Raw genomic sequence first — 23,766 nt, forward strand, 5'->3', positions numbered from 1 at the left:
ACAGGTCAATTTTTAAACTGATTGTGGGTATTATTTTATATCAAAATGTCGAAGACTGCATTCTGTATCTTACCTAATGGAACATAAAGGATTGTTTTAGCATCTTTTGCCTCCAGTTGTTAAATAAATTATGAGGATAGCTAACACAACAATTTTTTTACTGTAAGCAAAGAGGATGCACGTCCTTCAGCATTGGTTGGTTTTTATTTCACTAACATTTGCAATTTGACATTGAATCAGATGACAATGGGGAATTTAAAAAATTTTTAATCATTGTCTCCACAAATTACCCTATGTCCTCCACCTTTTGTATTTGTTATGAATTCTATTATTTTGTTTAATTCAATGACACTTCCTCACATTCTTCCACTGCGTCACCAAAACTTCTGAGCTCCTCCTCTCCATATAAAAAAAAAAAAAAGTCTCAAATTTCTCTCCCTACCGCCCACATTCCTAAACCGTTATTCCCCGTACTGCATCTCTCCATGAAAAACTAAGCCTGGTAAGCATGTTTTTTATTTCACACCTTTCTTTTCCTTACAGTTGGATGTGAGAACTTATTGTGTAACTTCCCTGCTGGAAGTGTCGTGAATAAAACAAGGTCTTTGGAATGCACATCTGCTTTGACTAACAATGTTTTTCCCGCAGCTTCCCCACCATGGATGACAGGACGTCAACACCAACCACCACTACGGAGGTCACAAGAGGACAACAGAATGCAGACCTTAAGGTGTCGCCGTCCAGCAAACCTCTTCATCGCTTTCTTCAAAAGGAGCCCCAGAGTCTCGGTGTAATACATCCCTTAAACTCAGTCTCAAGCTCTGGTAAATAGTGCATGCAGATCAGACGCTCTTCTCACCACCAGGTTGTCATCGGGATCTGTGGCTGTGCAGAGCTGATCATGGGATGCATCTTTTTCGGGGAAACCGTGACAAACTCCGGCGACGTCTACGTTCCTTTCTGGCAGGGAGCTCTGGTATGCAACACTCATTCGCAGTGCTGAGGTGCCAGTGATGGGCAAGCTACTTGGAAAATGTAGTAAACTAAGCTACAGGTTACTCTCCATTAAATGTGCCATCCATCCATCGTCTTCCGCTTATCCGAGGTCGGGTCGCGGGGAGACATAGTCTTCCCAACGTGTCCTGGGTCTTCCCCGTGGCCTCCTACCGGTTGGACGTGCCCTAAACACCTCCCTAGGGAGGCGTTCGGGTGGCATCCTGACCAGATGCCCGAACCACCTCATCTGGCTCCTCTCCATGTGGAGATGTGGCCAGAAATAGTACTGCAATCTCAAATGGCAATCGACGAGTCTTACGCTGTAGGTTTCTCTTGTTTATGCTTCTTGCCAGATGGTTTACTGAGTAATTATGCCACATTTTACTGATGTTGATTAGCCAAATGTATTTGTAAAGTTACGCAGCAATGTTTTCGTCGGGAGTCGGGACAGATTGTTGGCATTACCCTGCTAAAATGTCTAGTTTGAAGCTGCTGTGCAGACTCTTGGCATTCTCTCGATGAGCTTCAAACACATTGTCAGGTTTAAACACTGATGACATTAATTAATTAAACAGACGAGAAACAAGGAATCATGCAGAGACAGAGTTCAATTTGGCTCATATGAGGAGAGACGTGTTTTGGGCTGTACTGTAGTTAAAGATCCAAACTACGTTCTAAAAGTCCAGCCCATGTGCTTCCTCTATTTATTTGGGAGGTCCCTGCTTACGTCACTGAAGGGGGTAATCTCGACAGCTCCAATTAGACACAATATATGATTATACAAATATGCAAATGTGTTGACGCTGGTGATATCGCCCCGTCTCTGCTTTATCTGCGTCCCGGTACTCGATGTTCGGCCTTGGCAGTCAGCAGGCCGAGTCTGGACACAACACTGATACGAGACGACTTGCAATCTTTTGGATTGCCAGCTTTGCACGGATCGAAAAATACAGATAATAACTCTAGCAACGACCCTTAAGCATAAAGTTGTGTGATAATATATACATGATTATTCTAACACACCTGTGAAGTGAAAACCATTTCAGGTGACTACCTCTTGAAGCTCATGGAGAGAATGCCAAGAGTGTGCAAAAAAGTAATTGTAGCAAAGGGTGGCCATTTTGAAGAAACTCGAATATAAAACATGTTTTCAGTTATTTCACCTTTTTTTTGTGAAGTACATAACTCCACGTGTGTTCATTCATAGTTTTGATGCCTTCAGTGACAATCTACAATGTAAATAGTCATGAAAATAAAGAAAACGCATTGAATGAGAAGCTGTGTCCAAACTTTTGGCCTGTACTGTACAATACTACTACACAGCTCATTAAAAACATTATTTTTTGTTATTGTCATTGGCCTAGTGGTTAGAGTGTCCTCCCTGAGATGGGTAGGTTGTGAGTTCAAACCCCGGCCGAGTCATACCAAAGACTATAAAAATGGGAGCCATTACCTCCCTGCTTGGCACTCAACATCAAGGGTTGGAATTGGGGGTTAAATCACCAAAAAATGATTCCTGGGCGCGGCCACTGCTGCTGCTCACTGCTCCCCTCACCTCCCAGGGGTGATTAAGGGTGATGGGTCAAATGCAGAGAATAATTTCGCCACACCTAGTGTGTGTGTGACAATCATTGTAAGTGGGCCAAAACACTATTATTAGAAAATAACTGTTGTGGAATTTCTGACCTTGGAACTATATTTCCTGTCCGTCAAGAATGTACGCTCATTTCATTTCTCTTCTATTGTAAGCCATTGGAGGACTAGCAGTAGGCCAAAGTTCAATATGAAGTCCTGCCGACCAGTCTACAAAATGTTTTGATTGTCTAAGCATGACTAAGGGATTCAAGGATGTTGCAAAACAAACATGTCGAAAACAACGGGACCTTGGGGCATGGGGAAACAGGTAAAAATGGCCAGGAGACCAGGACTCGGAGAGATTGCTTGATTTGTGTGTCCTCCGGAGGACGTCTGTTTGTTTGCAGGGACAAAACAATCCAACTTATGCACTTTTGACTATGGGTAAATAAACTTTTTGTACTAAATTCACTTTTTTTGCTGTTTAAGCTTCGGACAATCCACTACATAATCTCTGCTGTCGTTTGATCATAACAATAAGAATTGTAACTTATTTAGTCAGGTTTGGGACAGGTGTGCTGCAGGTGTGGCCACGGTGTGCACGTCTGACGTCGCTCACATGTGCTCCACTGAATGCTCAAGGAGTTTTTGCGTTTGCTCACACACATGAAAAATGAGAGGGAACATTGGTGATGTAGCTCATTGGCTAGCACTGCTCCAACATCTTTCAATCGGTGGATATTTGGGGGCTCCTTGGTTTGAACCCAGTACGTGCAGGGCTGGAGTGAGCGGGTGTCCATTGTTGGACCCCCACCGAGTGCAATAAAATCCATGTAGTTCAATGGACTAAGCATTGGTATGGCAGTATCACTTTGATACGGTATTAGCTGGTATCATATGATAAGTGTACACATGTGGGTTTGTGTTTGCTCTCATTTCTTTTAGTTTCTCACCTGTGGAATCTTGTCTGTCTACACGGGAGCATGTCCATCCAAAAAGATGGTAGTATATTTTTACCACATGTGATTACCCGAGTGGCAGCAAGTATAAATTGTGATATATTTCCCCCCCAGGTGACCATTTGTCTGTCCATGTATGTGATGTCCATCCTGGGAGTCATCGTGTCTTGCGGTTATAGGATACACTGCTTTCTCTTTTTCTCCTATATCTCCCGCCAACCCTTAGTGGACCCACAGTGGGGCTACAGCGAAGTGGTAAAGGACATTTTACACTCAACACATTTGCACTGTGCTTGAAATACACATCTCTCTCCTCCTGTTTAGATGCAACTTTTGGCCACGGAATGCATTTTGTTCACGTTCTCTGCGTGCGTGGCGGTGCTTCTCATCTTCTTGTCAGCGGTGGCCCGCCTGGCTCTCAAATCCACAAACACTCAGGTAAGCATCTACATTACCAGTGAAAAATACAACTAAGGAGCTGCGGGCGCATTTACACTTGTCATGTTTGGTCCGGTGGAAACAAACTCTGCTTGTGCGGTCCGTTGTGAAGGCCATCATTTGAACTCTGGTGTGGACCAAACAAGCCGGTTTCAATCCACTTGCAAGTGAATTCTGGTGCGGTTTAGTGAACTTGGTTTAAATGTGAACATGACACAGATCAACGACACGTAGCATGACAAATAATATTCAGTATACAAAACCAGTGAAGTTGTCACGTCGTGTAAATGGTAAATAAAAACAGAATACAATGATTTGCAAATCCTTTTCAACTTATATTCAATTGAATAGACTGCACAGGCAACATACTTAATGTTGGAACTGGGAACATTTATTTTTTTTGCAAATAATCATTAACTTAGAATTTAATGGCAGCAACACATTGCAAAAAAGTTGTCACAGGGGCATGTTCACCACTGTGTTACATGGCCTTTCCTTTTAACAACACTCAGTAAAGGTTTGGGAAGTGAGGAGACACATTTTTGAAGTGGAATTCTTTCCCATTCTTGCTTGATGTACAGCTTAAGTTGTTCAACAGTCCGGGGGTCTCCCTTCTGCTATTGCAGGTGCCACACATTTTCAATGGGAGACAGGTCTGGACTACAGGCAGGCCAGTCTAGTACCCGCACTCTTTTACTATGAAGCCACGTTGATGTAACACGTGGCTTGGCATTGTCTTGCTGAAATAAGCAGGGGCGTCCATGCTTGGATGGCAACATATGTTGCTCCAAAACCTGTATGTACCTTTCAGCATTAATGGTGCCTTCACAGATGTGTAAGTTACCCATGTCTTGGGCACTAATACACCCCCATACCATCACACATGCTGGCTTTTACACTTTGCGCCTATAACAGTCCGGGTGGTTCTTTTCCTCTTTGGTCCGGAGGACACGACGTCCACAGTTTCAAAAAACAATTTGAAATGTCGGACTCGTCGGACCACAGAACACTTTTCCACTTTGCATCAGTCCATCTTAGATGAGCTCAGGCCCAGCGAAGCCGGCGGCGTTTCTGGGTGTTGTTGATAAATGGCTTTGGCTTTGCGTAGTAGAGTTTTAACTTGCACTTACAGATGTAAATCCCTAAATTCCTTGCAATAGCTGGTTAAGAAATGTTGTTCTTAAACTGTTCGACAATTTGCTCACGCATTTATTCCCAAAGTGGTGACCCTCGCCCCATCCTTGTTTGTGAATGGCTAAGCATTTCATGGAAGCTGCTTTTATACCCAATCATGGCGCCCACCTGTTCCCAATCAGCCTGTTCACCTGTGGGATGCTCCAAATAAGTGTTTGATGAGCATTCCTCAACTTTCTCAGTCTTTTTTGCCACTTGTGCCAGCTTTTTTGAAACACGTTCCAGGCATCAAATTCCAAATGAGCTAATATTTGCAAAAAATAACAAAGTTTACCAGTTCGAACGTTAAATATATTGTCTTTGCAGTCTATTCAATTGAATATAAGTTGAAAAGGATTTGCAAATAATTGTATTCTGTTTTTATTTACCATTTACACAACGTGCCAACTTCACTGGTTTTGGGTTTTGTAATAAAAAGAGGTACCTCAACTCAGAAGTGTCTTAACTTAAGAGTGTTTTTGAGATAAGAGCTGTAATTGTTATGCTTTAAGTAGCAAGCAAAAATCTGAGTTCCAAACATGCCCACCGTTATTTGATGTAGCGAATGTCACAATGAACCTCGTAACAGTCACAGTAAACATCTGGTCTTACCCGCTAGCATTAGCTTATAACTAGAGATGGATATAACTTTGTTTTCCAAGAATGGGAAGGAAGTGTGTGGATCGATCCTGAAATATCGATACTGCCGATACCAGAATTTGATGCTCTAATATCAATTTAATCTCAAATTAAAGTATCAATACTTTTGATCATTTAGTTCAGGGGTGTCCAAACCTTTTTTCAACAAATGCCATATCCTAAAAAATCAAATGCTGTGGCTATATAAATGTTTTTTTAATTTTTAAAAAAAAATGCTAAAAACAGATAATATATATATTTAAAGACAACTTTGTGCCAGCTTTCTATTATTGGAATATTATTGTTAATTTTTAGTTACCAATTACAATATTTTAGCTTTTTTTTCTCTTTTTTTCTTACATTTTTACCTGTTAGAATAGAATAAAAAATATAAAATTCTGCCTTTATGAAAATATGAACGTTTTATTATTGTTAGTAATGTTGATGTATTTATTTAAATTAAGTAATTCATAGGTTAGTATTGTATTTTTAATTGACTAACTAACTAAACTTTGTTTATATTTTAAGTATATTTTATTTTTATTTTGAGAGCTCTTAATATTTTAGATCAGGGGTGTTTTCGCTTTACTGTTGTTATTTTAGATAGATATGTTACAAAAGGATAAGCGGTAGGAAATGGATGGCTGGATGTTATTATTTGCAAACGCACCACTTTTTACATTTTATCAGACACATTAGGTATATTTGCACAAAGTATCGGATAGGTATCGCCGATACCAGCCTGAATTTTACTCGTTATCATATCAGAAAGAAAATGAGTGGTATCGCACATCACGAGTGTTAATTAAGGATCGGGCTCATCAAAAGCATGGCGGAGCGTATAGTCAACTTGGTGAAGCAGTTTGCGCACATCACTGGCAGTCTGCACCATGCTGAAGCAGAATGAGCCTTAACGCCAGCCAAGAATGTTAATGTCAAATCGAAATGGCGGACATTTATCCATGAAATTATAGAAAAGCTGCTGAGGGTTTGTTTGACGGGAAAGCAGCTGGAAGGAGATGCTGTAAAAATCCACTCTCCATAGTAAATGCTGTACATTATTGCACAACTTCATAAAACTACTGTAATTGTTAGTAGTACATTCTATAGTTTTATTTTTATACAATATTTCTTATCTTAAAGTTTGTTTTTCTTTTTAAAAGGCTTGTTACATGTTAAAATTGTGCTGTTTTTTTCTGTACATTTAAAGAGCTTCGTCACAGAACCAAACAAGCTCTTAAATTGAGGTACTACTGTAGTTTGCTCATACTTGGTTTACTTATACAAGCTCTTAAATTGAGGTACTACTGTAGTTTGCTCATACTTGGTTTACTTATACATATAATCTTGTGATGATGTTTGGCTTTATGCCTACAAACTAAAATGTAATTCTTTAGTCTCGGGTAGTTTTTGGCAATACTGTAACATGAAAAGCTTCATTGGAACTCCAGACCAAAGACAGATTTGGTCTTTATATGATCAGTGTTTCCCACACATTCATTTATTCGTGGCGGCCCGCCACGAAAGAATTACGTCCGCCACAAATTTAAAAAAATAAAATAAATTTTTTTTTTTTTTTTTTGGTCCTGTCCAGCTTCTCAGGCAAATCATATAGTTGATGTAGATGCCCAAATAGGCTGTTCAGATTTACTTTACAAAAGAGAAGTGTAGGATACTTCTCTTGTTGCCTTATTTGTATTTGACCACTACTGTTTTCTGTTTATTTGTTACTGACTGTGGCAGGACACCTCTGCCTCTGTTTCACTTTATGTTGCTGGTAAATAATATGCTTGTAGTAGTAGGCTAAAGTTAAATTATTTAGTATGCACTAATTAAAGGGGCAGAGCTTTAAGAGACATTTTAGCTTTTATATTTTATAAGATATATTTTTTGTAAGAACCACAATTAACAAATATATTTCAGTGAATAACGTATTGTTCAAATCTGTATATAAATATGTACATAAAGTGTTGTAATTATATTGTAAAATGGATGGATGGATGGACGTTTAAAACAAAACTGTTATTATTAATTAGTAAGTATACATTTTTTGAGCCTTTTTAGAGAAAATCATATCATTGTAGTAAATTATGCAAATACTCGATGATGTCATGGTGACCACGCCCATAGCCACGCCCCCACCGCCACAGGTATCTTGGCAGTTTATGGGAAACCCTGCATGATGTTGATTATGACTATTTGTCATTGTCATAAATATGTTGATTGATTGATTTTTTTAAACTTTTATTAGTATATTGCACAGTACAGTACATATTCCTTTCAATTGACCACTAAATGGTAACACCCGAATAAGTTTTACAACTTGTTTAAGTCGGGGTTAGTCATGATGTTGCAGTGAAGTAACCAGGTCCTCCTCCAACAGGTCATTTTCCAGCGGATATCAACGCCACAGAGTGACACAACATCCCAACAATAATTGTGGATCCTTCTCACTTAACGATCATACATCTGTACAGTTTTCTATACTATTTTATACATTGCAACTTTAGAAATACTCGTTCCATTTAATGAGATTCAATACATTTTTGGTTGTGAGTTCAAACCCCGGCCGAGTCATACCAAAGACTATAAAAATGGGAGCCATTACCTCCCTGCTTGGCACTCAGCATCAAGGGTTGGAGTTGGGGGTTAAATCACCAAAAATGATTCCCGGGCACGGCCACCGCTGCTGCCCACTGCTCCCCTCACCTCCCAGGGGGTGAACAAGAGGATGTTTTTACAGTGCATTACTGTAAAGGAAAAAAACTAGCACGTTTTTGCAGTAAAACTCTGGCAACTAATCTGCCAGTTCTTACCATAAAATCTGTTTGCTGGTTTTTACAGTACATTACTGTAAATTGGGAAAAAGCTACCACTTTTATTTATATGGTTTAATTCTGGCAAAATGAGCTGACAATTTTTTTTCTACCAAAAAATCTCGTTGTTTTTCCTGTCCATTACTCTAAATGGAAAAATAATACCACTGTTATTTTCACGTAAAAAATTCTGCCACTTTTTACCATTAAATCTACGGCCTTTTTTACAGTGCATTACTGTAAATGGCAAAAGGGCACCTCTGTTATTTTAACGGTATCATTTTGGTGACTAAACTGCCAGTTATTTTTACCACAAAATCAACATTCATTTTTACAGCGCATTACTGTCAATGGAAAATAGGCACTACTTTTATTTTACACAGAAATTTATACAGCAGAAATGAAGATTCAGATAGCCTCGTTCGCCATGGTTTACCTGACACATGAAACGTGACGAATTGGGGGGGTGCACTATCCACTTGAGCTGCCAGATGGCAGTAGTGTTGACTTTCTTAAAATGTGCTTTATGGCCATACTTGCCAACCCTCCCGTTTTTAGCGGGAGAATCCCGGTATTCAGCGCCTCTCCCGACAACCTCCCGAAAACTCCCGGTATTCAGCCGGAGCTGGAGGCCACGCCCACTCCAGCTCAATGCGGACCTGAGACTAAGTGGGGACAGCCTGTTCTCACGTCCGCTTTCCCACAATATAAACAGCTTGCCTGCCCAATGACGTCATAACATCTAGGCTTTTAGAGAGTAGAGTGCACAACTGCGCACACAACAAGGAGACGAATCAGAAGAACGAGGAAATTACAGACATGGCGACGCCGTCGACGAGCAAGATGAAGAAATACGCTTGCAAGTTCCAAAACGAATGGAAACAAGAATTTCAGTTCATCCAGGACAGTTGGAAGGGGAAGGTGTATGTTGCCTGTAAATATGTAGAACAGACTTCTCCATTGAACACGGTGGCCGAAATGATATACTCCTCATGAACGGAGAAGTTAAACAGGACAATACTGCCATCTAATGGATAGCCACCGGAACACTGAAATTCAAGTATTTCTTTTATATAAATAAAATAAATATATATGTATATATATATATATACATACATATATATTTCTTTTATATAAATAAAATAAATATATATATATATATATACATACATATGTATACATACATATATATATACATACATACATACATATATATATATACATACATATATATATATATAGATATACATATATATATACATATACATATATATATATATACATATATATATATACACATATATATATACATATATATATATATACATATATATATATATATATATATATACATATACATATATATATATATATACATATATATATATATACATATATATATATATACACATATATATATACCGTAATTTCCGGACTATAAGCCGCTACTTTTTCCCCTCGTTCTGGTCCCTGCGGCTTATACAAGGGTGCGGCTTATATACGGCCTGTTCTTCTCCGACACCGACGAAGAGGATTTCGGTGGTTTTAGTACACAGGAGGAAGACGATGACAGACGGTAGGCTGGTTATTTTGATAACGTACAGGCGAGCACTTTGTATTACTTTGCACCGTTGTATTATTTGTACTCTGCACGAATGCTGTTCGCCATGTCAAAGATGTGAAAGTTTGATTGAATGATTGAAAGATTTATTGTTAATAAATGGGACGCTTTGCATTCCCAAACAGTCATCTCTGTCCCGACAATCCCCTCCGTGGTAGCAGGAACCCCTATATACTACGCTAATTACACATCAAAACCCTGCGGCTTATAGTCGGGTGCGGCTTATATATGGAGCAATCTGTATTTTCCCCTAAATTTAGCTGGTGCGGCTTATAGTCAGGTGCGGCTTATAGTCCGGAAATTACGGTACATATATATACATATATATATCTACATACCGTATTTCCTTGAATTGGCGCCGGGAATATAGTATTCGCCTGCCTAGAATTACAGCCGGGTCAAACTCGTTTCGCAAAATAATTAGCGCATGCTTGGCACTTCCGCCGGGTCAAATATGAGTCATTAAATGACTCCCGCCTCCAGGAGGTAGAGGGCGCTAGTGATCCTTCTTGCGACTACCAGTACTGCAGGAGACAGGTACTGCAGAAGAAGACAACAAGCAGCAAGCATGCAGCAATTGTTTGCTTGCACTTTTAACATGGAGGATTACATATCTAAAATAAAACCGTTTTCTAAACTGGACTTTCAATCGAAGCAGGAGGTAATAATTAAAGGAATATCTCCAGAGACTTTTAAAATTGAAGAAAGATGAGAAAGACTGCCTTTGATCAGAAGCAGCTGCACATGGACCCATCTACAAGTAAAGGTAAGATCATAATAACGTTTTTTTTATTAAATGTGTTTTTAATGATAAGGTATGCGCCGGAGTGAGAAGAGGTTTTAAAATAATTAGAGCATGCTTGCTCATTCCGCATGGTTTTGGTAACCGCAGGAGTGAGAAGAGGTTTTAAATTAATTAGCGCCCCTGCGGCTATTCAAGGAAATACGGTATATATATATATATATATATATATATGCATATATATATATATATACATATATATATACATATACATATATACATATATATATATACATATACATATACATATACATATATATATATATATATATATATATATATATATATATATATATATATATATATATATATATATATATATATATATATATATGAAATACTCCAGTTGGTGAATTCTAGCTGTAAATAACCACGCCCCCCTACCGTTCAAAAGTTTGGGGTGACCCAAACATTTTTGTGGAATAGCCTTCATTTCTAAGAACAAGAATAGACTGTGGAGTTTCAGATGAAAGTTCTCTTTTTCTGGCCATTTTGAGCGTTGAATTGACCCCACAAATGTGATGCTCCAGAAAGTCAATCTGCTCAAAGGAAGGTCAGTTTTGTAGCTTCTGTAACGAGCTAAAGTGTTTTCAGATGTGTGAACATGATTGCACAAGGGTTTTCTAATCATCAATTAGCCTTCTGAGCCAATGAGCAAACACATTGTACCATTAGAACACTGGAGTGATAGTTGCTGGAAATGGGCCTCTATACACCTATGTAGATATTGCACCAAAAAGCAGACATTTGCAGCTAGAATAGTCATTTACCACATTAGCAATGTATAGAGTGTATTTCTGTAAAGTTAAGACTAGTTTAAAGTTATCTTCATTGAAAAGTACAGTGCTTTTCCTTCAAAAATAAGGACATTTACATGTGACCCCAAACTTTTGAACGGTAGTGTACATACTAACCACTGACCTACAAATAATCAAGCAGTCTTCAGAATATTAGACTTCTAAATCATGCAATGGTATGACTTTATATCCTACTACACAAATACACTTATCAAACCCAGCACATTGACTCAGTTATGAATGTAATCTACATTTAATCTCCAGTACTATATTTTAAATACTGTTAATCCACAGAAAGAATGCAACCAAACCTACTACACAGCAGCCCATGACCTCACAGTGCACCTCTTTATGATAGTGATAACGATATTTTTGTCTTGTGAGTGAGACAAAGGTTTGCTAAATGTGCCCTCTTTGAAACACTTTTTAAATCTATCATTCCCGTGCAATACATATCCTTGACGTTTCATTATCGCGATGCATCTCTGTAGGTGAGGGAAAACGGGGGTTGTTAGTCTCGACATCAGAGGGTGCTGTTTCTCAAAATGTGGTACGGAATCCCGCCGCGGGAACGCACATGGGGGCGGAGCTCTGTGCCTTGTTCAGACCGCGGCAGCACTTGCGTAAGGTCAATGATTATAAACATTATGTATCCCCTACTAACTTTTTTTGCAATTAATAACGAGTCCAAATTCACAAGTTTTGTTGTTGATGATGCTAAGTATCTACAGAATAAATGTCTAATTTTCAGTAAATATAAATTAGCCTGTGATTAATCCAAATTCGCAAGTGTGTTTAATCGGACAAGAAGCGTTGTCTTTGTACATTGCCGCATTCATCTTTCCCTCTATCCTGACTAGTCTAACAGTTCCTGCCACTGAAAACCATCCCCACACCATGATGCTGCCACCACCATGCTTCACTGTAGGGATGGTATTGGTCTGGTGATGAGTGGTGTTTGATTTCCTCCAAACATGATGCCTGGCATTCATGCCAAAAAGTTCCATCTTTCTCATCAGACCAGATCATTTTTGTTTCTCATGGTCTGAGAGAGTCTTTCAGGTGCATTGTGGCAAACTTTTACTAAAGGAATGACTTCTGTCTGGCCACTCCATTACAGAGGCCTGCAGAGATGGTTGTTCTTCTGGAAGGTTCTCCTCTCTCCACACAGGAATACTGTAGCTCGGTCAGAGTGACCATCACATCCAACCTGATGGAGCTTGAGAGGTACTGCAAAGAGGAATAGGCGAAAATGGCCAAAAACAGGTGTGCCATATTCAAAAAGACTTGGTGTATTTTCTGCCAAAAGGTGCATCAACAAAGTATTGGGCAAATGCTGTAAATAGTTACAGTATACATGTGTTTTAGTTTAAATCATTTATCATCCATACTTGCCAACCTCGAGACCTCCGAATTCGTAATTCAATGACAATAACAAAAAATATTGTTTTTCATGAACTGTGTACTTGTATTGTTTGTCTGGGTGGAGGTCCTGCTTTGGAAATCATTTGTACCCCTTTCAGACATTGCATTTAGTTCCCATTAAAACATCCACATGTTGCACAATGAGATGTAAGCAGGGGATCATGTGTACATTCCTGCAACTTCCTGTTTGTAAAAAATATATATTTATTAGTATTTATTTAATATACTAACAGCATTTCATGATTAATATTTGTAAATGACGATTCCTAATAAATGACACTAGAATAAGCACACATGTGATTGGTAAATCATAGTGTAACGACCTGGAATGACACTTTGTGTGGTCTTGGAGTTTTCCGACTTTTTGTGTGTCTGTAAACGCATCACTGGCTAAGTGCCATATGTGCATGTGTTGGTGCAAGTGAGAAAGAGCGAGCGGCTGCTGTTGATATAACAAAGTTGCTTTTGGTCTGGTTTATACTGCAGAAAATGACCAGTTTTGCTAGATTTTTTTTTTTACTAATGTTTTGGTGATGTGTTTATGGCCGACAAAGAGTTTTGCTTAGTAAAGTGATGGATGGAATTCACGTCCTCAAAGCGTCTCGACAGACGTTACAATATTTGAACAATGATGACGAAAACAGTTTTCTCTGTCGTGTCCGTGTGTCGAAAATTGTTATGCGCTTATTTTTTTTTATTTGATTATGTGCGTGGCATAGATTTGCCGTGCGCAGAGGACGCTTGAGCAGGCGAGCACCTTAGAGGGAACGTTGGTTGGCAAGTATGTTTACATCGTCATAGGGTATTGTGTGTAGAATTTTGAGGTAAAAAATGAATTAACATAAAATGTGGAAAAAGTGAATACTTTCCGGATGCACTGTACGTATACGTAGACTTGTGAGTTGAAAGACACTTTGGTCACTTTAACAGTTTTATTACAGAATCTTGTCCAGCCGTTACAGGTGTTACATGATATCATTTGGTCCACGTGCATGATCACTTGAGCTTTAAATTAATAGACATAGTTGGTGGTGTGCAGAGACTGCATGGCGCCCTGGTCGGCCGAGCCGCTGGCCTTGTACTCTCCTTTGGAAGCCAGGCCGTTGATCTGTGGGCAGAGTCACGTCCGAGCGTTAATCATCAGCCAGGCGGCCCGGCCACAAAACAGCTCCCGAGAAATCATTCACCAGCCAGAATAAAAGTTGAGTAACGCGAGATAAGAGCGCATTAGTACATTTATTGGCTTACCTTGGCCCTTTTGCAGAAAACATCCTGTGCGGCTGCCTTGTTGGTGGTTTTCCCCTGCCAGGCTGCGAGCGTGGACGCCTGCAGCGCGCGGCCGTACGAGAAGGTGAGCTTCCACGGGCGATGGAGGGACACCTGGTTGATGGCGTTCAAGTTGAGCGAGGCCTCCTCCTCACTCTGACCCCCGGACAGGAAGCAGATGCCTGCAAAGTCACCGGTAAAAAAAAAAAATCTGGTTGCCATCTTCAAATAACGCTTAGACGTTACCCGGCACTGCGGCTGGCACGGTGCGGCGCAGAGCCGTCACGGTAGCCATGGCGACCTCCTGAGGGGTGAACTTTTTAGCGCAGGAGTGGCCGGCCGTGACCATGTTGGGCTTGAGCAGCGTGCCCTCCAAGTACACGTGGTGGTCGGAGAGAGCTTTGTACACGGCAGCCAGCACCTGAACATTTATTTATATTTCATAACATTCTTTTGGAACTAAAATCATTCTTTAACCGACCTTCTCTGTGACATACTGGCACCTCTGCAGGTCGTGGTCTCCGTCGGGAAGGATCTCTGGCTCCACGATAGGCACCAGACCATTCTGAGAAGAAAATATCATTACCGTATTTTCCGGACCATAGGGCGCACTGCCGATGAGCGGGTCTATTCCGGTCTTTTCATACAAAATGCGCACCGGACTATAAGGCGCATTAAAGGGGTCTTTTTTTCTAAATGTAAAATGCTTCCTTGTGGTGTACATAACATGTAATGGTGGTTCTTTGGTCAAAATGTTGCATAGATGATGTTTTACACATCATCTTCAACCCGCTTTCTGACAGTCGCTTCAGTATGCGCCATTTTGTGGGCGGTCTTATTTACGTGCCTCACCTTCGACAGCGTCATCTTTGTTGTAGCGGTGTAGCGTGCAAGGACGGGAGTGGAAGAAGTGTCAAAAGATGGCGCTAACTGTTTTAATGACATTCAGACTTTACTTCAATCAATAACGGAGCAGCATCTCCTCATCCGTAAACACCATCAGAGGTGGGTAGAGTAGCCAGAAATTGTACTCAAGTAAGAGTACTGTTACTTTAGAGATTTATTACTCAAGTAAAAGTAAGGAGTAGTCACCCAAATATTTACTTGAGTAAAAGTACAAAAGTATGTTGTAAAAAAACTACTCAAGTACTGAGTAACTGATGAGTAACCTGTTCGTTTAATGACGGCAACAGATAATGCACAAAAACAAAAATAGCAGTGAGCAAATTCAGAGCCAGGAATATCTCTTAAGCACCTAAAACAATAAAATATATTAAATAATAACACATTAACAAACAAAATTAAGGCAAATTGAGCCACAGTAACTTAACAGCATCATAGGCTCAGTAGGCAGAGATTACAAAGGAAAATAACAAGTTAGCCTTTACGCAAACCATAAACTGATAGGTGTGGTCTGCACCTGGGAACACACTGTGCACTTCTGATTGGTGTTTCTATGCATGCGTGAGTGTGTGCGTGTGAGTGTGTCTCTCTGTCACGAGGCTGCAGTGCGTTAATAAATTATACCCACACGACGTACATTTGACAGTGATTCATAGCAGAGAAGCTAACAGCCTACGGTGACAGCCAAAATATCTACTAACGTTACCGCCATGTGCTTCCTCAAATTTGACGTTGAGTTCATGTAAGCTTAAGCTTGTTGTTGTTTGCAGCTGAAACTTTATGTGCAGTTAATCATGTGACCGCCTGGCTCTGTTTGATTGGTGAAACGTCACCAGTGACTGCATTTGATTGGTGAAACGCAGGCATGTGACAGATCCTACTTTGAAGGTCTGTCTGACAAACCAAAACAAAGCGTGCATTAACAGAATGATAAAAATCAGTAGCAAGTAGCAAGCTCAAAAGTAGCGTTTCTTCTCTATAAATATACTCAAGTAAAAGTTGCATTAAAACTACTCTTAGAAGTACAATTTATCCCAAAAGTTACTCAAGTAATAAATGTAGCGCGTTACTACCCACCTCTGAACACCATTAATGTGTCCTGTGAAAAACCGTCCGACAAGAACGCTAATAACTAAAGTTCCTTGGGTGAATAATGTAAACTCACTACACCGGTATGTTTTAGCGCTTCCATGGCGAGTTTACTGACAGATATAAGTAAGGACTTTACACTACTTTATATTAGAAATGGCAACAGCGGAGGATGAATGTCCCATAATAAGACGAAGAAAAAGGAAGAAGCTTATCGACTACGGTGTTGCCACGGACTACAAAAGTGAACGCGCGCAAATTTTCAGGACTTATGCAGATCCCAAATACACATCAGCAGGTACCAGAAGGTAAGAAAAGTTGCTTTTGCATAATATTGCGAAACAAAACGCCAGATAATGTCTTACCTTTTACACACAGCATAATAATACTGGTATGTTGAAGCACAGTACAATCCATCAAGCGGTGTGGCTTCATAGCTTACCAAAGTCATACTAAAACATTTTGATAGATTTTGAGCGCAGTGTGTAATGTTCTATATTTTCAACGGAACATATAATGTTGCTGTTGTTTACTTGAGTCATATTGCAGTCTACACGTATCTCTTATGTGTAACTGCCATCTACTGGTCACACTTATTACAACATGTACCAAATAAAATAGCTTTGAGGTCGGTAAGCACAACCAAAATGATTCTGTACAAAAGGCACACCGGGTTATAAGCTGCACTGTCGAGTTTTGAGAAAATGAAAGGATTTGAAGTGCTCCTTAGTCCGAGAAATGGGGTAATTCAGGTGCACACACCTGTTGGCAGATGCTGGCGTATCTCGCCAGGACGTTGGCGTTCTCGGCGATGCCCAGAGCCGAGGGACAGCTGTCCGAGATCTTGAGCACGCACCTCCACTTGGCAAAGTCGCAGCCGTCCTTCTTGTACTGGGCGCAGCGCTCCGACAGGCCGTCGAGACCTGCGGGGAGACGGCGTAGACTTTGGTTTTTCTTTTCATTCCTACTTATTTGCAGAAGGAAGCTTCCGGCAGCCGTTGAAAAATGTTACCTTGCGTGGTTGTCTCGCCGTCCGTTCCATTCAGGCCAGCTGTGCCTTTGTCCACCTGGAGCAGGAAACACATTAACTTTCAAAATAAGAGTGTATTTCTATCCTTCGCGGAGTATTTTTTACTGTTGGGGGCAAGTTCCTTCATTCCTTCAAGTCTTTGGGTGGCGTTTAAGTCCACATATTGAGAAAAAAGGACTTAGGTGCTTGGAGGCGACATTTCTTGAAAACAATAAATAACTACCAATTTTCAGTACCGGTACTTGTGTTTTGAAATGTGTTTAAAAAAAAAAAAAAAATCTTAATTTTTTTTTTATTTAACATTTACCACAGAGCTATGTACGGAGCCCCGAAAGGGACATGGGGGAATTTTTTTTTTTTTTTTTAAACATGTATCTCGTGCGCACGAGAAACTTTTTATAAAGTTATAAGAAAAAAAATTCCAAAAATTTTTTTTTTTTTTTTTTTTAAGACATATCTCCTGCGCACGAGATGCATGTCTAAAAAAATAAAAATGTATAATTAAAAAAAAAAAATGTTATAACTTTATAAAAAGTTTCTCGTGTGCACAAGATAGTTTCTCGTGCGCACGAGATACAGGTCTAAAAAACAAAAATGTTTTAATTATTAAAAAAATGTATTCCCCCATGTCCCTTTAGGGACTCCGTAGCTTTGCTTTCCAGTCATTTTTATTTCTTCTTACACTTCTGAGTGTCATTGGTAAGTATTATATAGTCCACTTTGCATGCAGTTACTATTCAAATACATTAGATGGCAGTAGTGTATTGACTACTGTGTGTTATTCGTAGTCAGGAAGTAGTAGTTGCCATTAAATTGAATATGCCTGGCTTTTTTGTTGCGCCCTACAAAGTGTTTGTACTGTAAGTGTATCAGTTATTACACACCAGCTTTGATTGTAACATGTATCTTAGTTGTAGTATTGAATTTTTCATTACCAACTTTTGAGGTGTTAAAATTGCTAATGCTAATCTTTAGCATGTCTATAGCAAATCCAATGTAAATTAGCATCAAGCTGACACATTTTGAAAAGTGGAGCATTATTGTAGTTTTAAGCACCTTTTTGGCTTGGAAAATGGCAACATTACCTAGAGGGAGTCCGACTGCGTCTGCTCTGAATGCTTGAGCTTGAAACCCGACGTGTTGTCAGGTGAGACAAATAGTATCGAAATGTGGCACTTCCATTTACTGCAAATGACCCACAAAAAAAAGGTGAAATAACTGAAAACATGTTTTGTATTCTAGTTTCTTCAAAATAGCCACACTTTGCACACTCTTGGCATTCTCTCCATGAGCTTCAAGAGGCTGTTACCTGAAATGGTTTTCACTTCACAGGTGTGCTTGAAGCTCATGGAGAGAATGCCAAGAGTGTGCAAAGCAGTAATCAGCGCAAAGGGTGGCTATTTTGAAGAAACTAGAATATAAAACATGTTTTCAGTTATTTCACCTTGGAAATAATATGAGTCAATAAAGTACCGTATTTTTCGGACTACAAGGTGAAATAACCGAAAACATGTTTTATATGTTGTTTTCTTCAAAATAGCCACCCTTTTCTCTGATTACTGCTTTGCACACTCTTGGCATTCTCTCCATGAGCTTCAAGAGGTAGTCACCTGAAATGGTTTTCACTTCACCAGGTGTCAATAGTTTTGATGCCTTCAGTGACAATCTACAATGTAAATAGTCATGAAAATAAAGACAACGCATTGACATGAGAAGGTTTCTCCAAACTTTTGGCCTGTACTGTACATCAAACATAACCTTATTGTCCAATCCTTTGAATTCTGCCCGGCAACAGTACTCCTGCACGGTGTTTGCAAGTTAGTTTTGTTGTTTTGTTTCATGGTGCATGGAATGTTGGCAGTATGTATTATTTAGTGCTCTGTTTTTTGATTTTTCGTTGTTTTACTTTTGTAGCTGTATGTAGAAATGGCACCGCTGAAACTCTGTGCTTTTTAAAAAATATATATTTTATGTCATTTCTGTCCTTTGTGATTGTTGTGTCTCTCTTGTTTTAATGCGTTTAGCCTTATTTTATGGGCTGAATCAAGTCTATCCCATGGTCTGTAAGTGTATTTAATATAGTGCAAGCAGTGTTTCCCATAAACTGCCAAGATACCTGTGGCGGTGGGGGCGTGGCTATGGGCGTGGTCACCATGACATCATCGAGTAATTTGCATAATTTACTACAATGATATGATTTTTTCTAAAAAGGCTCAAAAAATGTATACTTACTAATTAATAACAGTTTTGTTTTAAACGTCCATCCATCCATCCATTTTACAATATAATTACAACACTTTATGTACATATTTATATACAGATTTGAACAATAAGTTATTCACTGAAATATATTTATTAATTGTGGTTCTTACAAAAAATATATCTTATAAAATATAAAAGTTAAAATGTCTCTTAAAGCTCTGCCCCTTTAATTAGTGCATACTAAATAATTTAACTTTAGCCTACTACTACAACCATATTATTTACCAGCAACATAAAGTGAAACAGAGGCAGAGGTGTCCTGCCACAGTCAGTAACAAATAAACAGAAAACAGTAGTGGTCAAATACAAATAAGGCAACAAGAGAAGTATCCTACACTTCTCTTTTGTAAAGTAAATGTGAACAGCCTATATGGACATCTACATCAACTATATGATCATCTACATCTACATCAACTATATGATTTGCCTGAGAAGCTGGACAGGACAAAAAAAATAAAAATAAAAATTTTTAAATTTATTTTTTTTTATTTGTGGCGGACGTAATTCTTTCATGGCGGGCCGCCACAAATAAATGAATGTGTGGGAAACACTGGCAAGGCATCCGTCCAAGGCACTAACCACCCACCACCCATTGGGACACCTCCACCCACCAACCCTAAATTTTTTTTTAAAGTATGCCGTATTTGTAGTTATTTTTCCTCACCTTGATGCCCACCACGATGCCTTGGTCTTTGATGACTTGGGGGAAGGACTTGCCGCTGCTTGCCTTCTGGTAGAGCGTCTCGTGGAAGAAGATGACCCCTCCTATGGAGTTGGACATGTTGGCGCCGGACGTGAAGAGGAGCTCGCGGAAGTACCGGCGGTTTTCCTCGTTGTTCTCCACCTTGATGTTCTGCAAACGCTTTCCCATGGTGCCTTTTAAAAAAAGGGATTTTAGAGAAAATCAATGCATTGAATCACTTTATTTATTTTTTTTAGGATAGTGAACTGACCAGTGGACTCATCCGCCGCCAGGATTCCCTTCCCAGGGGCCACAATCTTTAAGGCGATTTCTGCCAGCTCTTTCTTCTGCTCCGTGGAGAGAGATGGGAATTGCTGAGCCATCCTGCAGCGGGGCGACAAACTGGTTAGTCTTTGCAGAAAGTATGAGGAACTTGTTGTTGTTTTTCCATGAGCAGATCAAGACTGTTGCGTCACCCCTGTAAATATTTGCCTTGCACGGTTGAACTTTGGCCTTCACGCTTGTAGGAAAGTTACAGGGGATTCTATCACATTAGCGGGGGAACAAAGGCTGCATAACTTGCAAGCTGACACAGACAACGTTGCATTCATTCTGACGCGTCAGCACTCGCCCGCCTTTCAAAATAAAACCTCCAGTAAGCAAAAACAAAACCATGCGTGACTCAGCAGGCGCAGGCAAACTCGTCAAGCAACTTCCGTAAACTTTAGAGCGCAGAATCAAATATCCGTAAAATGTCACCCTTTCAAAATAAACGTGATAAAAGTTGACAACTTACTTGACAGGTTCGTACAGCGGCGAGGAGGAATGTAAAAAAAAAAAAGACGGAAGAGCGGCAGAGGACGTCGGGAAGTTGCTTTTAAGAGCGAGGAGGCGGGGCTAGGGGTGTGACGTAGAGGGGCGTGTCTCATAGAGGATGACGCTATTGGTTCAAAGGATAGACATGGGCGGGGTTTGGCAGGGGGCGGATCTGTGTGGAGATTTTTTTATTTTATAAACCTTTATTTATAAATTTCAACATAGATAGATAGTAGGGGTGTGGGAAAAAATCAATTCGAATTCGAATCACGATTCTCACGTGCGATTCAGAATCGATTCTCATTTTTTAAAAATCAATTTTTTTTAATTTTTTTTTTTTTTTTTTAATTAATCAAACCAACAAAACAATACACAGCAATACCATAACAATGCAATCCAATTCCATAACCGAACCCGACCCAGCAACACTCAGAACTGCAATAATAATAATAATAATAATAATACCTGGGATTTATATAGCGCTTTTCTAAGTACCCAAAGTCGCTTTACATGTTAAAAACCCATCATTCATTCACACCTGGTGGTGGTAAGCTACTTTCGTAGCCACAGCTGCCCTGGGGTAGACTGACAGAGCAATCTCCACACACAACAATTGAGAGGAGACACAAACACCACACACAACAATTGAGAGGAGACACAAACACCACACACAACAATTGAGAGGAGACACAAACACCACACACAACAATTGAGAGGAGACACAAACACCACACACAACAATTGAGAGGAGACACAAACACCACACACAACAATAGAGAGGAGACACAAACACCACACACAACAATTGAGAGGAGACACAAACACCACACACAACAATTGAGAGGAGACACAAACACCACACACAACAATAGAGAGGAGACACAAACACCACACACAACAATTGAGAGGAGACACAAACACCACACACAACAATTGAGAGGAGACACAAACACCACACACAACAATAGAGAGGAGACACAAACACCACACACAACAATTGAGAGGAGACACAAACACCACACACAACAATTGAGAGGAGACACAAACACCACACACAACAATTGAGAGGAGACACAAACACCACACACAACAATTGAGAGGAGACACAAACACCACACACAACAATTGAGAGGAGACACAAACACCACACACAACAATTGAGAGGAGACACAAACACCACACACAACAATTGAGAGGAGACACAAACACCACACACAACAATTGAGAGGAGACACAAACACCACACACAACAATTGAGAGGAGACACAAACACCACACACAACAATTGAGAGGAGACACAAACACCACACACAACAATTGAGAGGAGACACAAACACCACACACAACAATTGAGAGGAGACACAAACACCACACACAACAATTGAGAGGAGACACAAACACCACACACAACAATTGAGAGGAGACACAAACACACAAAAGTAGTGAAACAAAAATGAATATTATCAACAACAGTATCAATATTAGTTACAATTTCAACATAGCAGTGATTAAAAATCCCTCATTGACATTATCATTAGACATTTATAAAAAAGAACAATAGTGTGACAGTGGCTTACACTTGCATCACATCTCATAAGCTTGACAACACACTGTGTCCAATATTTGCACAAAGATAAAATAAGTCATATTTTTGCTTCATTTAATAGTTAAAATTATTGCAATCAGTTGATAAAACATTGTCCTTTACAATTATAAAAGCTTTACTACTCTGCTTGCATGTCAGCAGACTGCTGAAATCTATGTATTCCATCAAAAGAGAATCCTTTTGAATTGGGAAAAAAATCGTTTTTGAATCGAGAATCGTGTTAAATTGAAAAAAAAAAAAGGATTTTGAATCGAATCGTGACCCCAAGAATCGATATTGAATCGGATCGTGGGACACCCAAAGATTCACAGCCCTGATAGATAGTACTTTATTGATTCCTTCAGGAAAATTAAAATTCTAGCAACAGTGTACAGAATTGAGATCGAATTTAAAAAGTCAAAAGTAAATAATGGGGATATAAATGGAAACAAAATAGAAATACAAAAGAATACAAATATAACAGTAAAATAAGAATATAACAAGAGAAACTAGGCAGTAGTGACCTTGTTATGAAAAAGGCATTTACAAACAGTTGAGAAATAATAATCAAAGTAAGTACAAAACAGCGCCAGGGGGTTGTAAATTTAAAGTAACTAGAATAGAATGCAAAATATATATATATTATATACACTAGCGTTCAAAAGTTTGGGGTCACATGTAAATGTCCTTATTATTGAAGGAAAAGCACTGTACTTTTCAATGAAGATAACTTTAAACTAGTCTTAACTTTACAGAAATACACTCTATACATTGCTAATGTGGTAAATGACTATTCTAGCTGCAAATGTCTGCTTTTTGGTGCAATATCTACATAGAGGCCCATTTCCAGCAACTATCACTCCAGTGTTCTAATGGTACAATGTGTTTGCTC

The 23,766-nt window shown here is 39.4% G+C and overlaps 2 protein-coding genes across 3 annotated transcripts; one reads left to right on the forward strand and one right to left on the reverse strand.

The window, feature by feature from the left end:
- The first annotated feature begins 428 nt into the window (after positions 1-428).
- LOC133649147 (uncharacterized) lies at positions 429-9,635 on the forward strand. Of its 2 annotated transcripts, XM_062045965.1 has the most exons (8): positions 429-502; positions 649-790; positions 866-976; positions 3,517-3,573; positions 3,645-3,664; positions 3,757-3,785; positions 3,855-3,968; positions 8,164-9,635. In XM_062045965.1, exons 2-8 carry the CDS (start codon positions 659-661, stop codon positions 8,196-8,198), a joined length of 498 nt encoding a protein of 165 aa, XP_061901949.1. In that variant the 5' UTR covers positions 429-502; positions 649-658; the 3' UTR covers positions 8,199-9,635. The 2 variants fall into 2 exon arrangements, with proteins under 2 accessions (XP_061901949.1, XP_061901948.1); XM_062045964.1 differs by having other exon boundaries at positions 432-502; positions 3,645-3,785.
- A 4,519-nt stretch (positions 9,636-14,154) lies between these two features.
- Positions 14,155-21,384, reverse strand: aldob (aldolase b, fructose-bisphosphate). Its single transcript, XM_062045966.1, has 9 exons — positions 21,270-21,384; positions 20,745-20,857; positions 20,456-20,667; positions 17,512-17,566; positions 17,262-17,422; positions 14,989-15,072; positions 14,754-14,928; positions 14,490-14,689; positions 14,155-14,349 (listed from the first exon to the last, which is right to left on the reverse strand). Exons 2-9 carry the CDS (start codon positions 20,854-20,856, stop codon positions 14,254-14,256), a joined length of 1,095 nt encoding a protein of 364 aa, XP_061901950.1. The 5' UTR covers position 20,857; positions 21,270-21,384; the 3' UTR covers positions 14,155-14,253.
- Between the last annotated feature and the right edge of the window lie 2,382 nt (positions 21,385-23,766).

Source organism: Entelurus aequoreus, linkage group LG04 (genome assembly GCF_033978785.1).
Source record: "Entelurus aequoreus isolate RoL-2023_Sb linkage group LG04, RoL_Eaeq_v1.1, whole genome shotgun sequence".
Classification (NCBI taxonomy): domain Eukaryota; kingdom Metazoa; phylum Chordata; class Actinopteri; order Syngnathiformes; family Syngnathidae; genus Entelurus; species Entelurus aequoreus.